The sequence below is a fragment of the Eleutherodactylus coqui genome, chromosome 2 (genome assembly GCF_035609145.1).
Source record: "Eleutherodactylus coqui strain aEleCoq1 chromosome 2, aEleCoq1.hap1, whole genome shotgun sequence".
NCBI lineage: Eukaryota > Metazoa > Chordata > Amphibia > Anura > Eleutherodactylidae > Eleutherodactylus > Eleutherodactylus coqui.
Genome location: NC_089838.1, coordinates 207254750 through 207273543, shown reverse-complemented (window position 1 = coordinate 207273543; position 18794 = coordinate 207254750). Strand labels below are relative to the sequence as shown.

Genomic DNA, 18794 nt, shown 5'->3' with positions numbered 1-18794 from the left:
AGTAGTTGAGCATGCATGCCGCTGCTCCATTCACTTCTAAAGAACTGCTGGAGATAAAGGAGATCAGGTGTTTAGCCATCTCCAGCACTCCCGGTGGTAGTATGCATGCATGACTACTGTTCCATTCGCTCAGAGACACTCAGGACCCTTGTTCTCACGATTGGTGGAGATCCCAACCAATCAGATAGTTCCATGTTTAGGACTCTAGACTTTGAATCCAGCAATCAGAGTTCAAATCTTGGTGCAACCTTGTACCTCCAGCTTTAGATGCAGTTGAAAAGTCAACTCATGAATTCAAGCAGCCTGGTATTAGCATAATCTATCCTAATAGAGGAATGAAAAGGAAATAATATAAGAGCAAACTACATGGACCATGTGGCCTTTTTCTGTCGTCAATTTTCTATGTTTTTAGATTTCTAACTTCCTTTCACAGGACTCCTTTAACCCATTCCCGCTGCAGGGCGTAAGTTTACGTCCTGGGAGCGGGGTACTTCCCGCAACAGGGCGTAAACTTACGTCCTGGAGATAGCGCTGGATCATATGTGATCCAGCGCTATCCCGCAGCGGGAGCCGGCTGTCAGCCACATCCGGCGTCTCGCTGCAGCAGCGGGGGGACATCGGAGATGCGCCCCCCGCTGTTAACCCCTTCTCTGCCGCGATCTAAGTAGATCGCGGCAGGGAAAGAGTTCACAGCGGGAGCGCGGCTCCCTCTGTGTCTCCGGCCGGAACTCGCGATGTCATCGCGAGAGCCTGGCCTGTCACCATGGCAACAGGACGCCAGACACTGGCGTCCTGTATTGCCTATGCCTGAGATCGCTGTATGAGCGATAAGGCATGGGAGAGCAGTAGCTCTGCCATGCCTTATGACAGCGATCATCAGGGCAGTGATTAGAGTCCCTCAGAGGGACACAAACAGTGTAAAAAAAAGAAAGATTTAAAAAATGAATTTAAAAAAATGTAAAAAAAAAAAAAAAAAGAGTACAAAAACCATTTTTTATGCTTTTTCTCAGATTAGCATAAAAAAAGGTAAAAAAATAATAAAACCCTCACATATTTGGTATTGTCGCGTCCGTAACGATGCGTACAATAAGTTGCACATGCTTTTGACTGTGCACCGAAAAAAACGCTAAAAAAAAAGCTAAAAAACTGAGGCAAAATGCTCATTTTTAGCATTTTGCCTCACTAAAAACGCAATAAAAGTGATCAAAAAAGTCGTATGTACGCCAAAATGGTACCAATAAAATCTACAGCTCGTCTCGCAAAAAATAAGCCCTCATGGAGCTCTGTACATCAAAAAATAAAAAAGTTACGTGACTTTGAATGCAGCAATTTAGAATAGAAAAAAGATTTCCAAAAAAAAGGGTTTTTATTGCAGAAAAGTGGGAAAACCTAAAAAAAATGTTAGAATTTTGGTATCGTTGTAACCGTACCGGTCTGCAGAAAAAATAGAAAGTCTCATTTATGCTGCATGATTAACGGTGTAAAAAAAAAATAAAAAAATCTATGGCAGAATTGATGCGTTTTCTCTCTCTGCTATCATTAAAAAAAAAAAAAAATTTTAGAATATAGTCTATGTACCCAAAATTGGCATCGATAAAAACTACAGTTCGCCACGCAAAAAACAAGCCCTTATACAGCCGCGTCCACGGAAAAATAAAAAAGTTATGGCTTTTGAAAAATGGAGATGGAAAAATACCAAAAAAATCGCTTGGTCCTCAACACCAAAATAGGCCATGTCATGAAGGGGTTAAAGGGACACTCCAGCAAAAACCTATTTTTCCATCCCTGCCGCGCTCACCAGTTTGCCTGTCACACTCTGGAAGTCTCTTTAGTATATTGTTGTCACTTCTATGCAGTGCAGCCTCCTTTTTGATTTCCATTAGGCACTATCTTAATATTGCTTTCTCTTTCACATCAATCCTATGATGAATCAGTGCAGCAATACACCTAAATGAGCTACAGACCAGAAGGATGAGCTGTGATCTCCTCCATTATAATTGTGTGAACATCATCAGTAACTGATAGGAGTATGTGTGTCCCCCTCTATTCGGTTTCTGTGGTAGGGATCATCTAACCACATTACACAGACTGAGAAACTGCCTAAAAACTGAACACACAACCCCAAGTAAATCTGAGCTGGTCAGAATTGATATCACATGACCATCTGAGGAGAAAGAGGCTGTGAGCTTTAGATAGAGAGAAATACCTAAACAAGGTAATAATATTGGCTGACATATATACACAAAGGGATAGTTGCATAATGAATGGAAAAAATTAATTCACCAGAGTGGCCCTTTAAAATTTGTTGCCTCACATAATAGACTAATAAGGTTTTTTCTCTTATACAAGGGTACTTTGGACCACATCTCAGGTCAAGTAATTAAGTCTATACAAATTCTTTGATAATCAGCTCTAGGCTGTCACCCTATGCCATGCAAAACCTAACTGGGAAGTAAAAGTGAGTGCTAGAACAACTGGGGAAGTGAAGTAGAAAGGATCCATAACTGTCACAAAGGCTCACACGACTGTACGTCGCAGTGTGCAGATATGCGCACGGCAATAACATTGCATACTGGCTGCGTGACGCTCACTGCCATGTACTATCTTGGCGTGTATGCGTGCTTAATATGCGACAAGATAGAACATGTTGCGATTTTTCTTGCGTGTGTATTTCACGCAAGTCCTGTGAGCGGCAACATAGCAGATTTGTAGAGGGTATTACACGAGCAAGAACCGCCCACGTAAAACCCTGTGACACTCATGGGAGCTGGGCCTAACAGAAGGGAAGAGGATGCACACAGCTACTAGGAGAAACTATTTTGAGCAGGTAAAATCTTCAACTGACGTCTTAAAGGCAACCTTACACATCCCTGGTTGAAGGACATTTTCTTGTAATGGAGCATGCATCAAATTGCTCTACGACACATTGTAAGAGCTTAGCCCAACAAAGCAGCTTCTAAGGGTGGTTTCACATTTGTGCTGGGGATTCCACTTTCCTGCTCCATTCCAAAAGGGGAATCCCCGCCGATGAACAGTTCCGTCTCTGAATGGAACCAAGTAGACCCCATTGACTATAATGCGGTCTGCCCGCTTTCCGCCCAGCTGCCAGGCTTTTGGACGGAAGAAAAAGTGCTGCATTCCGACGTGGATGTGAAACCGGCCTGACTTTTAGATCTCGGTTGTATACCTGGCTAAAGCTTGTTCAAGCCTGATATACAAAATTATATAAGAAAAGCGATGCAAATACATCCCATTCTTGGCGTTTCCTACATATAGGGTTGCTTATTACCAAATAAGCGCCTTGGTTCATTCCATCAATCCCTTTCCAGCTTCTGCCTGTGAACTTGAATGTATGAATTCTCATCCACACAATGGAGTCCCAACTCCTGCAATTTAGCTGGCTTTAGACCACACGGACCATATTGTATAGGTTGTAGAACATCTTAATCAGGACTTTATCATTTTGATGATTCTCAACTGAAATCCTTTTGCGCACAGGTATAAACCTACAGCATATGGTCCGAGGAAGATTATTAATTCCATTGTAAATTCTTGCCAGCGCCAGATTTATAAAGAAATAATGTATAAAAGCTGATTAAACCTGATGAGTAGAACTCCTGACACATTTAGGGGCAGGTACTGAGACAGGGACTAGTGATTAGCTTCTGCGTCACACATAAGAGGCTTGTACCGTGGCCCAGGAATTAACCTGTTTGCTCTAAAGGGGCAATACAGCTAAAGCTTCATCACAAAGATCTGCCATACATTAGGACACATTAATATCAACTCACCTTTTGTCTAACGAGTCACATTTTCAGACGCCGATTAATAATGTTATCTACACACATACTTCCATGATAAGACTACTATGGTTTCCACATGGCAGGTTTCCATTACAGAATGTTTCTGAAACAGAAATATGTCAATGCCTATTTAGACAAATGGGATGGATTACAAATGCACACGTTTTTTGCAATGGAGGATTGCGGATGAGACGTGTGCACCAGCCCTTCCAGGGTTCTTCATATGTAAAGCTTGTTCACTAGAACTTTACAACACCTAATGAGGCACAGTTATCAATATTATGGAAGGATGTGCAATCTTTTGTATTTCAATACGATAAAATATAGTGGCACAGCTCACAACATAGCAGATACTTACATGATGCCCAAACTGTTGTGCCACTGCCCTGACCAAGAAAATGGCACAAGTCACTACTGACAAAAACGTTCAGTTGGTGAGCCAGTGTTTCCTAAATATGCATCCGTTTTCTAATCTTCTGCCATAACGTCGATAGCTTGCATTATTCTTTACATCATCCCACATTCACCAATGCATAGAGAGCACCAGGATCAACGGAGAGCGCCGGGCATAAGCATGGACATTTCTCCATTGGCGACAATAGGGAATATGGTCAATGTGAATTGAAAAACAGGGTAAAAAGGTAGGGTCACATAGATAAGGCTTCTACTTATCTGGTATGGGAATATCCTGTAAAGATAAGGCCGACTGCACATGGGCGGATTGGCACTACGGAATCCGGAGCGGGCGCCTGCCTCTGGATTCCGCAGCAAATACTGCCCATAGCATGAAATGGAAAAGTGATTTTTCCTGCACATGAGCAGAAATCAATTGCAATTTTCCACTCGCGGAGGGGGGGGGGGGGGGAACGGAAAAAAAACAAAACACTGCATGCTCTATTTTTAGGCGGATTCTGTGAGGATGGTTTCCATTGAAGCCAATGGAAGCCGTCTGACCCACGTCCTTCTGTCGTCATCATCATCATTACAGAAAGGTTGCGGGATCTACGACGCCACGGCTAAAGCTGTACTGCACATGTGCGCCGGCCGGACCATCGGCAGTACAGATTAAGATTCTGGACAGGTACTTGGGGTCACCGGCCAGGCACAGGGTCAGATTCCGACCCGTTCATGTGCAGGCGGCCTTAAAGAAATTAAAATAATCCTCAGTGATCTGGATGTGTGTGGCATAAATGGATACAGACAATTCCCTACAGCAGAGAGCTCATCTACAGGAATCTCCTCCATAAAGCTTCTCTATGAGCAGATGTTGGCATCCTGTCTATAGAGTACTTACAAGAGGTACATGATTAAAATAATGGCACCCAAGATAGCCGGTCGGGACTCAGTCGGCATCTTGGCCGAGCTGGATACCTTACAGCTGTCACATGCAGCATAGGAACCCCGCAGTCTGGATATGTTCATAGACTTCTATAGGAGTGTTCAAGGCATGTTCTATGATCTGTGCAGAAGTCAATGTGCAGGAAAGGTGAGCTGTGACCATCACCTATTGTGAATGGTGGATCTTGTGCTTGCTATATATAGGAGTTACCTTTCATTATAATCCTGCCTGTGCTGTTTACAATCCTGGACATCCAATTCAACACCTAAGGCCGCCTGCACACGAGCGGAAATCCCGCCGCGGGATTTCCCGCGGGATTTCCGCCAATGAAAGTTTGCATAGGAGTGCATTAAAATACGCACTCCTATGCAGACGGCCGCGGTTTGGCCGCGCGAAATCTCGCGCGGCAAACAAACCGCGGCATGTCCTAATTTTCTGCGGGGCACGCACTCACCCGGCCGCCGGCTCCGTTCTGCGCATGCGCCGGCTGCGCGGCAGCCGGCACATGAAAGAGCCGGGGCCGCCAGGCGCGGGAGAGTACGCGCTCGTCCCTGCAGGCGCTCGGGTCGGATCGCGCGGCGAGAATTCTCGCTGCCGGATCCGACCCGCTCGTCTGCAGGCGGCCTAACTCTACATAATCTGTCTGGATGTGGGAGAGGACTTTTGCAACTTGCTATGTAACTAGAACACGAAAAAGGTTTGTTTTCTTTAACTTTTATAAATGCTAAGCCAAGAACAAAAATCATGCCGAAGAATCACTCTACATTCCTGGCCAATAGGGGTCTCACTTTTTCTAGTTTACAGTCCACTTCTGTTGTTATGTGTATGCCATCTCTAGTAACAGTGACAAGACAAAACACAGGAAGTGGGGGAGGGTGAAAACTCATGCTGCCCATAGAACTCTATGAAGTTCCTGGAGATAGAAGTAGAGAGACTCACAAGGACCCTGCTGCAGCCAATAGTGTTTGTTTACTGTGTGACAGCTGCTGAAATCACATCTACACTGCTCAGTACAGCAGTATAATATCCTCTATGATGCTGCAATTTATGAGGATCTGCTACAGATAGAGGGAAGAGATCCTGCTCCTCTGTGTGTGCGGTGTATCACAGCAGTTCGTCTCCACCCACCAGCTCATTCAAAGAAGACTGAAAATGGGAGGAGCAGCCTGTAGAGGGAAAAACTGCAGATGAATGGAGGATACAAGTCATATAATAGTCAGAAATAGATTTATCCAACATGCACACGTGGCAGCTTATTCTGATAAGTCATCTGAAAAGTCAGGTACACTTTAATAGGCCTTGACAACCAGAATAATAGTTTGCCTTTTGGAATGTTATATTCTAAAAGTGATTTTTTTTGCTGTACAGAAGGCATAAGCAGTTTGTATGATTTAAAACTGGAGCTAATGGGAGGAATTTAATAAAGACTGGCGATCTTATGCCGATCTTTAGTGGCAATGAGCAGTGGAAAGAAATTTTAAATTTATAAAGAGGATCATACCTATTAAGTTTCGCACATCTATATCTGTCTGTGCGAAGGAAATGCAAAATGAAAAAAAAGTTTAGTGCCGTGTTAGCCAGTAGAGCAAAATGTGATTGTTCTCAGCGAGAAAAACCAAGTAATCTTGTAGATATGATAGCTTTTAATGGCTAACAAAAATACATGATCTTATTGCAAGCTTTTGGACCTACTTAGGATCCTTGTGCCTGAGGAAGGATCCCAAGTAGGTCTGAAACCTTGCAATAGGATCATGTATTTGTTAGCCATTTAAAGGCATCATATATAAAGGAAATGCAAATATTCTTACCACTTAGGAAAAATGCCAAGTGAAGCAAAAAGTCACCCATCAATATGGGGCTCCCCAGCATTCAGGAAGGCAGCTCAATATAAGCTCTGTGTTTTAAGAACTTCTACTGGCAGGGAACTAATTTCAGTTCCCCGTCGCAGTACAAGGTGAGGGCACACGGTTGTGTATACTGCCATCAAAGGACAGAAGGGAAGAGAGCAAAGGGATCTTCAGGGAGGCTTTAACATTGGTGGCCTATTCGGCTCTCACTCATTTTTCTAGGGCTAGTACTGCAGGTCTGCACATTCACTTGAAGAGGGGCTGATGAGCCAAGTCGAATAAAGCAGCACAGACAAGGAGCCGGTGAACGCTAGTGTACCAGTATTCTCAAGACTGTCGATATACAAGATAGAAGTCATCCAAACCCACTTATATCAAGATGGGCCAACAACCTAATGTGCATGGAAGCTTCCCGACTGTCCCCCAAAGAGAGATGCCATACAAAGAGGGATTGGACATAGCGAATACTTATTTGCTGCAGGGTAAAGTATTTGCTATGAAGCTTATCTCAATTAAAGTGACCCTCCAGGCCGGGACAAATGAAGATGGCCAAACTGCTTGTCTGACTACCGGATGTATGTTGTACATTAGTATGAATTAGGGCTCGTTCACACGGACGTATGCATAAAACGCGGTACAAACATTGCAGCATTGCAATTGCATATCCCTTCACTTTTTCTGTGTGTGATCGTGTATGCATGTTTTTGCGCAGGTATACCTGCATATCTACAGCGTATGTTAAGCGTACAAAAAAAACCACAAGTAAGAAAAAAAAAAAACACTAGAATTAGGTTCTTCCTTTTTTTAAAAAAAATTCATCAGCATGTTTCCTAGCAACACGAGTGAAAAACGCAACTGCTACGCTAGTACCTGCATTGGCGATTTTTCTTACACGTGACATACGCAATGACTAAAAAAATCAATATACTTGAAATGAAAATACGCCGGTGTGAACAAGCCCTTAGTATAAGGCTCTACACCTGCTTTGATTGACCAGTGCTGGCCAGCCAGAGCAGCATGTATCATCTTTGACTACTGATGTGTACTATGCACGATGTGCATGAGGTAGTCAGAGAAGTGGTGCGGCCATCTTTGTTTGTCCCAGACTAGCGGGTTGCTTTAAGATACTTGTATTATTTACTGACAATCTCTGGAAGCGTCTTTTTATATGATGAAGTAGGCTCTTACTCCAATAACAGAATATTCTACTCCTATAGTAAAGAAATAGGGACCATGCCGGAGTTGTCTGACTGACTAGCCCACATGGACAGCACTTTGAGGTCTGATATCTTGCAAGCCTAAAAGGTTCTAGACTGAATGATTACCGTTGAAAAACTATTCAAACGAGCGAAAGGGACCGATAATAGTTTCCATGTAAATGCGAGCCAACGGCGAGCGATAACCATTCACTTTTCATTCGCCATTCATTTCAGGCAGGCATAACAACTACCGTTGGCTGGTTCACTTATGGTTCGGTATACACAGTCATCGCTCAGTCCCGCTCATCACTTATACAGCGAATGTGAAAGACTGAACGATTCTGAGTGATTTCTCGTTTGAACGAGCCAACGATGTGTCTGCCAGTAGAGCGGATCAGCTGGCGGTGGCATCAGTCGCTCGTTCAAACGATAACCGGCTCATCTAAAAGGACCATAACTTAATAGAAAGAAGGATAGGTTGACGGCCCAAGGCAGAGGAGACACACTCTATAAGGAAATGTTAGGGCAAGTTTCCTATTCCCTGGGCCGAAATCCAATCCTCATTTTGATCCAAAAAGACCTGGAGGAGAACAGATGTGAGTGCGGCATGAACGGATCCTAGAAGCAGGGCACTGCAGCCCAACTGAACGTGCCCAATGAGATGGCCAATCCCTCCATACCAGTGTGGTCAAGGACTGTTCATGTAGCAAGCATAAAACACTGCGCTCACACTTTATAGACCGTTTCAGGTTAGTCATGTCACATAAACACACCTGAAGAGGGTGGAAGACACTAAATGCACATGGTTAATGATTTACTGGACATGGAAATTATCAGGATGACAAACCAGAAGTCACACAACAGCATCTCATTGTGCTTATTCACAGCGCGTCATCGCAGGGATAAACATTCACTCTTCACAGTCAAAAGACAACTTCAGATGGTTTCACACAAAGTCGTCTTAGGAAAAACACATTTTTTGGAGCATTTTTCCACACAGGAGGAAAAAGGCACAACTAGAGGTTAGGCCTCCCTCACACGGATGTTTCTGTACAGAGTTTAGCGCTGCGCTAAACGCCATCTAACGCTCCCATTCATTTCAATAGGGCTGCTCACACAAGCGTCAAAACGCAGCGCTTTAACAGCGATGCATGTTCTATCTTTGGCTGTTTTCAGCACTGCGTTGGAGTCCCTCCCGCTGCTCTCCAGAGCTCCGGGCACGCTGCCGTGGACTTGTCATGGCCAACAAAGCATGTATTGCTAGTGACCGAGATTGACATCCCTGCTTCCCAGCAAGAGACTGTTCTGATTGGCTGAGCCGGCGCTCCTGAACCAATTAGAGCTGGAGCTTGATGTACCAATCCCAGCTAGTCAATGAATGGCTGTGATTGGTACATTCAGCGCTGGCCGTGATTGGCTGAGCCAGCTGACACTCAGCCAATCAGAACAATCTCTTGCTGGAGGCAGGGTCTTCAAACCCCATCACTAGTAAAAAGTCCTCTGTCGGCGATGACAAGTTCCGGTAGCTCCGGAGAGCAGCAGCAGGGACCCAGACAGCGCCAGCTAGGCGAGTATTGATTTTTTTTCCCAACATCCTTGGCCTGCGTTTTCAGCTGTGCTGAAAACGTAGCCAAAACACTGTGAAAAAATGCATGACAACGCTGCTGAAACCGCAGTAAACGCAGCGTTGAAAAACGCATTATCGCAAACGCAGTGTGTGAGGTAGGCCTTAACTGTAAGGCTAGCTACACAAGTGTGAGTGCAATATAGTGCAGATAAGCTAGTCCAGATATCGCGCTCGTCAACTTACGTTGTACCCGTGAATGTGAGGCGGTTTTCAGGCAAGAACACATTGCCCTTGTGAAATTCTGATCCTCATGCGAGAAGGATTGCCCATCGCACAGCATACAAGTGCCATGCAAGGTATTTAAGGTCACATTGAAATCAATGGCGATGCTTTCGGAGGAACGTGAAAAAAAAAAAAAAAGAACATGCCACGATTTTTTCCCTCGAGGCATTCCATTGAGGCAAAACATCGCTCATGTGTATAACTCCATTCAAAAGAATGGAGTTATTATTCACGTGCGATATTCACGGCCATGTGAAACCGGTCAAAGGCCATAGACCAATACAAAACACGCTACGCTGCATTTTTGTATTTATTCCCTCAATTTCGCTGCAATTTTCTGGGTCCGTGAGTGTTTTTCTTTTTGTTTTTTTAAAGCACAGCATGCTTTAGGTGTGTGAACTAGAAAAAAAAAACATAAAAAAAATAAAAACCTATGGACAGATCAAATTCATGGGGTATTTTACAAGGCAGAAAAAAATGGGAAAAAAATTGCTGTGATCAAGTAATATATTTTATGATTAAAGGAGTAGCCTGGGGGAACAAATGTAATTGAAGTGTGCTGACCACTGTATAAAAACACAGTCACAGGGTACGCTCACACAACGTATTCTGGTGTGCATTACGCAACAAAGCATGCGGCCCATGGATTTGTAATGGGAAACTGCGCCCCATGACAGCGCTCCCCGACGTCTATTTTAAATACATGTTGTGGATAAAGCTGTGACATCACTACTTTTTCCACATCAGTTTTTGTCATAGAAATCAATGGGACTTCAAAATATGCATCAAATGCAAAAACCGCGACTTAAAACAGAGAGGGAAATTTACCAAGTCTGGCATTTCCATCTCTGGTCGTAATGTCTCTTCAGTGCATCTCCGGCAGCTCCGTGCGCCTTCACAGAAATGTATACCTGGTCCTAACCAGTCATACATATCTAGCATAAACTATACGTATATCTGTCAGTATGAGGTGGCCACACCTCCTCCCGACAAGCCATGCCCACTTTCCCCAAAAGTGGTGAGGCATGTGCAGAAGGCTGAAAAGTCCTTGCGCCAAATTCTGTGACTTTTCTACACCCGTTTTCGAACGTAAAGTGGTCTTAAACGCCCCCAGAGTATTTTGTGTGGTTTATTTAGGCGGATTTTGACGCCCTGTCAAATGCGCCATGTGATCATCCCCGTACTTTCCTTATCCGATCATCGGCTGAACTCCTCTTCTGACTCCAGCGATGAGGTCTGGTCAAAAGCACATGCAACGGCTGCAAAAAATGACTAGCCATATGTAACTTAGGATCACCAAGTCATTGGCAGTAGCAGTCACATGTCATTACTGGAGCCGGAAGATGACGACAGGGGATCAGGTGAGGATGGCTTGTTTTGTACAGCGCTGAGCATATATCAATTTCACTTATTCTCCCCGGCCGACCCGTTTACCTCTGTGCATGTTGCATCGGAGCTCTATAGTTCACATTTATGCTGGGAAAACTCCAGGCAGACGCACGCGCCCAATGCTTCCATAGGACTCCAATAGCCTGACAGTGTCTCTGTAGCCACCGGCAGACCTTTCTATATCAACAGACCTTTTTCTCTAGTGTACAGGAAAGGCTAAAAGTGTACAACTGCAGTGTTTAGTAGAGGGGCGCTTAGGAAGCCAGATGGCCTAGCAGGGATCATGACTCTAGTGCCAGCGTTCTGTAGATATGGACACCATCCCAATGCCACACAACTGATATACCCATTAAAAAACGGTACGAATACCATTTGATGAATCCAACCCTCCTCTGCTTCCCTGAATACCTTTATTTCCCCTTCCATATGTCCCATCGGACCCCCTCAAGAGTAAGGATTTTAATGGCTTTTCCAACCTATTTCTATTGATGACCATCATCAGGACCGGACAACAATAGTTGCTCGGCAGGGGTCTACTGCTTGGGATCAGCTGCTTGGGCGCCCGCTATCAGCGCCACAGCACAGTGTACGGAGCGGAGGCAGATCACTCCGTCCCCTGAGTAGTGGTCAGTGCTGGTAATTGCAGACACGGCTCTCACCAATTTTACCAGGAGCTGCTCCTACAATTTCCAGCACTGACCACTCCTCAGGGGTCGGAGTGATCTGCCTCCGCTCCGTACACTGTGCTGTGGCGCTGATAGCGGGCGTCCGAGCAGCTGATCCCAAACGGTAGACCCCCGCCAATCAACTATTGTTGTCCTGTCCTGATGATGGTCATCAATAGAAATGGCTAGGAAAACCTCTTAACCTTTTCTAAACCTGTAAAGTTAATATTGGTTTATAACAGAACCAAGAGATGTCATGACATGATTATAGGTATCACGATAGGCCATAAGGACTTCTAATAATAAGAGTCCTGTCTGCTTTTCATCAGGGTTCTGGCATTTTAACGGCAAGAATCTACTGCAATAGTCTTACTGTCAAACATGGCAGAACCGCTGATGACAACCACACAACGCCAGTGTGAACAGAGACGTAGCTCTAGGCACACGGGGATGTGTCCAGCCCTGAGTGAGATATATATATATGACATTGAAGCCTCCATCTCAGCCCCTGCTAGAATGATTGGCATGCGATACCTGAATGACTTCATTCACTTCCCGAATGCATTCCACCATGTGCTGTAGAATCTGCTCGGCGGTGAGGACCTCGTATCTGTAGTCGTCATCTTCCTCCCCGCCCGGCCCCGGTCCAAGAACACCTCCACCTCCTTCTCCACATATCCCGGCTCTTTCCGACCCGCCAAGTCCCGCTTCCACCAGCTCTACGTCCGCTAGCTCCAGCTCATCTTCAGGCTCATCGGCTCCGCTTTCTTCGCTGCACTCTTCATCATCAAATTCATAGTTGTAGCCCTCGTCTGAGTCCATGTTCCCAGTCGTAGGGGCGAGATAAAACACGTCTACAAACCAATATTGGCGATTCGCTCTAAAGGCTGCGGCTCCTCAAGGAGTCCCGTCAGAGGAGAAAGCAAAAAAAAAAGACAACAAAAAAAACGAAAAATATAAATGAAAGTATCCAAAAGCTGCTTCTAATGATCACCCGAATGTCTCCAATGTTGTGCGATCCGTAAGTCACGGTCGGGCAATAGGGGGCCGCACTTCCGTAACGCTATTAGGGCCTGAAGACGAGACACGCCTTCGAGGGGGAAGAGAAGACGGCGGTTTGGGTTTTTTTTCAATAGATATGACGCTGAATTACCTAAAACATCTTGAGAACCCTGTTAGTCGGCGACGCGGTCCTTGGCCAGTCACGGTACGTAGGGGGCACTCACATACCTCAACGGGGGACTCTACCCCAAATATTACTGGTCTGGGCGATGAACTTAGGCGCACAGATTAATGGCGTCCGCGCTCTGTGGGTAGGTGAGCATCTGTAGAGGAGGCCTCCCACTACCTGCAGGATGACAGGACATGTGGCCCCCACTGCTGGAGGCTATGAGGAGGGCAGCCCCGGCTCCCAGTATAACCTATGAATGAGTCACTGCACAGGAACTGTCTGCTCTGCCCGGAGCCTATATAAGGTGCGCCTCCTCCCTGCTCACCGGACCTTCGGCTTCACACACACGGGGTCTCCGGTATGTCCGAGGCAGGCAGGCCTCAGGCCCCTCTATCACCGCCCCTTCCCAATGCGCGCCCCCGTCCCCCCCGGTTGGTGCGCGCGCCCGGAGTGAAGAGTCCGCTCCTCCTCCTCCGGGCCCGAGAAGCCGCGCCGTTTCACAGGGTGTCACTCGCCAACTAACGGACAACCCCCCCTCCCCCGGTTCCGGTCTCCTGGAGACACCGTGCACCTCCCGTCGGCGAGCCAACAAAGGGGCGGTAGCGTCACGCACGGGCACGTCAGCGCATCACCACCTGAGCGACGGCGTCGGGTTTCCGGCTAAGTCAGTACGCCATCTTACGTGTGGCAAGAGAGCAGTACACACTCAGTGTGGCAGAAGGGGCGACCTAGTGAGGGGTGCATGGTGGTGGGAAGAGGGGACCTACAGCAGGGTCACCATGACATGACTGAATGTATGACCACTGCTGTATTATCCTCAATTTTGTGTTTATCTCACCATTTCTAAAATTTGATTTTTATTTTTTTTTTAGTGTGAATTATTAAAGGAGTTGTTGTCCTGTTACTGGTAACATCCCCTCAGTAGGGCAGACTGTAGTAAAATAACAAGCTGACCAGTACTTACCTCTCCTCCGCCGGTACCCAGTGCTGCAGGCCCGCCGTTGTCATGGTATCTGTTGTAACAGCTGATGTCACCGGTGGTCAGGTGACTGCTACAGCGTCACCGATTGGCTCTTCAGGCATCGTGATGCCAGGGATAGGAGCCGTGATGCTTCAGCCTCTGATTAGCTGCAGCGGTCACCTGACGTCCGGTGACCTCAGGTGTCACAACAGGCACCAAGACCACGGCGGGGCTGCAGCGCTGGATCCCGGTGGCGGAGGAGGTTGAAGTACTGATCAGTTTGTTATTTTACTACAGTGAGCGCTATTGAAGGGATGTTATCTGGTAACCGGACAGCCCCTTTAATTGGGAAAATACCTCTTCTAGGTTGGTTTCACATATGGGCATTTCCGAAAGTTTTGTGGGTCAAAGACCGAAGTGGATTCAGTAGCAATGGGAAATATAAAAGAAGGATTTGTACTTCCTGCTGGATCTACTTCTCAACTTGGCTTACAAACAGTAGCTTTTATAATAAAAGTGAGCATTTTTTAATGAAAGGGAAATGCACCTGGGTTCTTAAAGTGTTCCTGATTTTTCAGAATAACCGATGTGTGTATACTGGAGTAATAACACTTTCTGACTGGTATATGACTTGTATCCTGCATATATCACCAGTTTTCCCCTCTGCAGGCTGCATCTCTAATTTTCAGCTCACTCTGAGCTGGTTGGAGGAGCCTTCTCTTCAGGGCTGCTTTAACCATAGAGCAAACACTGCTCCTCTATCGGGCCCACTGCCACTGCTCTGAACTATACCTGCATCCATTGTCAGTAGATCCGATAGTACCATCATAGAGGGTCCTTTCAACGCACCTTTCGTTGGGTTTTGTCCATTACATACTTGAGTATACAGGTTTCCAGATCTGTTTTAGAGTTTGAAGAATTAAAAATTACCCCCTTATTACTTTTTTGCACAATCTCTGTTCAGTGTTGCACGAGTAAGTTTGGTCAAGATGATCCTCCTTCCTAAAATCCTCTACATTATTCAACAAATCGCCTGTGTACCTGCCAACTAGTCTCCTTCAATGTCTCCAAGATATCCTTACCTCTTCCCTATGGAAGGAGGGATGGGCCCAAGTAGCTGCTAAACACCCAACAGCCCCCTGGGATGAAGGTGGAGTGGCATTGTCTAATCTTAAAATGTACTATCTTGCAAGCCAGTTGTCAAATTAACCAGGTGGGGCTCTAAGGAAAGTATGCCCATCCAAACATTGATAAATCCCCCTTTAATCCTAAATACTCCCACCCTCTGATGAATGTCTAAGGTGTTGCCTTGCCCCGGTTAACTTTTTGCATCTTTCATGGTCATGTCCAAAAGTCTGTGGTTTTTGGGAACAGGTCGTTAAAGGGGTTGTCCCGCGAAAGCAAGTGGGGTTACACACTTCTGTATGGTCATATAAATGCACTTTGTAATATACATCGTGCATTAATTATGAGCCATACAGAAGTTATATACTTACCTACAGGGGGTCCCCCCTCTGTGCTGGCGTCCCCGTTTCCATGGCGCTGACCAAACTTCTCCTCTGGTCGCAGGAACAGTCGCACTTGCGCAGAGACGATTCCTCTTATGGATGGTCCGGGCTCACGAGCTGCGTCCTGGCTTCTCCCTCTTCTCCGCATCATCGCGTAGCTCCGCCTCCGTCACGTGGTGCTGATCAGCCAATGGGGTGGCTGTAATCGGCAGTGGAACGCAGACTGCAGAAGAACATCAACGGTGCACCATGGGAGAAGACCAGCGGCGCCATCTTGGACAGAAGACTTTTTAAAGATGCTGAACGGGGATTCAGGTAAGAGAATTTTTTTTTTTTTTTTAAATAACACATGGCAGCGGTATTCCTTTGGAGTACCTGGGGGACTGGGCAAAAAAAAAATTTTTACTGTTTAGGCGCGGGACAACTCCTTTAATTTTGTGAACAATCAGATGGGCTCTTCAGTCCCCTGTACCCGAAGACTGCCTTTTCTTACCAGACTCAGAAATTTCCAACTCCTGATATTCTCATGTGTTCGATGGAAACTCTGTATTATGCTAAGAATCTAATTGCCTACCCATGCTTTCCAAATGGATAGCTGCAGTTAATAATATGCTTCCACGTAAAAAATGATTGTATCAACATAGGAAATCCCCTATTCTGACTCAATAACATGGCTGTAAGCGTATCGGTTGAGGTAACTGCTCTTGTCGTTATGAACCAGTACTCACAGCAGGTATATGTTGTCAGACAGCATCCAACTGGACTGCAGAGGCATCTGAGAAGATTCCAGGGTTTATTTAGGTAGAAATCTTGTAGAATGCACATTCGGCAATAGGTAAAAAGAATGATGATTATCCAAAGCACAGAGTAGAGACCTAGCACATAGGCTATAGACAGAAAACTCTCTAGCAGGAGGAAAAGGAGGAGTTATGCAACACAGGGGGTACAGAGAACCAGAAAGGACAAACTAAAGAAGGCAAACACTTGCAGATACAGTACAGCTTATTCATGTCAATGAATAGAGTCAGGTAGATGAGAAATGACATCCCCCCACAAATTTGCTAGAATTTGGGGCATGAATAGACTCCCCTTTGACTGCATGATCATCCCCAAACCTGTCATTTGATTCCCTGCTCTTCCCCCTTTCTTTCTGTTGTACTGCCTTGACACAGTGCCCCTAGGCCAGGCTTTCATGGGATTCTGTCACCAGGTTCATGCCACCCAAGCCACTGGCAGTAAGAACCTGGGCCAGGTATGCTCATTACCTCCATACCTTTGATTCTGAAATGCTGCAGTGTAGTCACAGAGGCTCTCCCCAGCCACATCATGAAGACTGACAACTCTCTCCCCTTTTGTGTATAGGGACAGAGCTGTCAGTCCGAATGATGTGGGCAGGGAGGTAATACAATCATGGAGGTAATGAGTATATCTGGCCTGTGATTTGGTCAGCATAAACCTGGTGACAGAATCCCTTTAATTATAGAATGTATTCCAGGGCCATCACTACTTTTTTTTCACATCTCTCCATTTTTATTTTCTTTTTTGTACTTCATCTCTGCATGTGGCCCTTAGGCTTGTTTACTCTGTAGTCTGTAGCAGCTGACAGATTGTTGAACTTTTGTTGTTTATTATATTAAGTGTTTTATAAGAAATATGCCAGTTAATTGCATGCCTACAATAGGCAGCCAATGTTTACCTTATTTTAGTTATGTGTCTTAGGCCTCATGTCCACGGGGAAAATCAGGTCCGCTGCGGATATGCAACACGGATTTCTGCTGCGGATCCAGTGTGGATGAGCTTCAATTCTTTTTTTTTTCATGCAGGAGACCAATTGAGCTATGTGGTCTATGAGCTCCCGCACGCGTGATCCGCACTTAAATGGAGCAAGTCGCATTTTTTTTCACGCACATGAAATTTTTAAATCACTTTTAAATACCATCCGCGGGTATTTATCTACCCGTGGGTGGTCAATGCATTCCAATAGGAAATTTTAGATGCAGATCACATACGCAGGTGATCCGCTGCGGATTTTTAAATATTATTTTCCCCGTGGACATAAGGCCTTTCTTTCACTATTCCTAGGTGTCAATTCTAAGGAAATATACCCTTGTCTGGACACTTTTTATACCCGATTAATCGCACTCAGTTGTTTGCTAGTTAAATAAATATAGAGTGTTGGACTATGTGTCGGACAAATCTTTTTTCATTCCCCTGTATCTGGCCCCCAAACCATCACACTAGCAGTGGGGGCCATCGCATACAACAGTCGGTCACCCCTAGTAGTGGGTCGAGGGACAATGACAGGGATATGTTCAGGACATCCTGCAGCCACATGTGTTCCTCTCATGGCGGCTTCCAAGAGGCATTCTCCAGCAGGATAATGCTTGGCCACACACAACAAGGGGGTCACAGGAATATTTCCACAATAAGATATGTATGGGACCATCAGGGACACCAACTTCGACAGCCTACAAGTTTTCACAATTTAGGGGCTCAATTACAGTAAGTATAGCCCAATATGCTTCCTGATACCATACTTAAAGGGGTTGTCCCGCGGCAGCAAGTGGGTCTATACACTTCTGTATGGCCATATTAATGCACTTTGTAATATACATTGTGCATTAATTATGAGCCATACAGAAGTTATAAAAAGTTTTATACTTACCTGCTCCGTTGCTGGCGTCCTCGTCTCCATGGTGCCGACTAATTTTCGCCCTCCGATGGCCAAATTAGCCGCGCTTGCGCAGTCCGGGTCTTCTGCTTTCTTCTATGGAGCCTTTCGTGCAGGATGCCGGCTCCGTGTAGCTCCGCCCCATCACGTGCCGATTCCAGCCAATCAGGAGGCTGGAATCGGCAATGGACCGCACAGAAGAGCTGCGGTCCACGGAAGAAGAGGATTCCGGCGGCCATCTTCACAGGTAAGTATAGAAGTCACCGGAGCGCGGGGATTAAGGTAAGCGCTCCGGTAAGCTTTCTGTACGTCCCTGCATCGGGGTTGTCTCGCGCCGAACGGGGGGGGGGGGTTGAAAAAAAACAAAAACCCGTTTCGGCGCGGGACAACCC

The 18794-nt window shown here is 45.7% G+C and overlaps 1 protein-coding gene across 1 annotated transcript in view; it reads right to left on the bottom strand.

Moving 5' to 3' along the window:
* The window catches only part of ARIH1 (ariadne RBR E3 ubiquitin protein ligase 1), a 54378-nt gene extending 40522 nt beyond the window's left edge, over positions 1 to 13856 (bottom strand). Inside the window, exon 1 of the mRNA XM_066592340.1 lies at positions 12626 to 13856. Coding sequence (XP_066448437.1) covers positions 12626 to 12913 — 288 coding nt within the window. The 5' untranslated portion in view covers positions 12914 to 13856. The remainder of the gene's footprint in view (positions 1 to 12625) is intronic.
* Positions 13857 to 18794: the final 4938 nt, after the last annotated feature.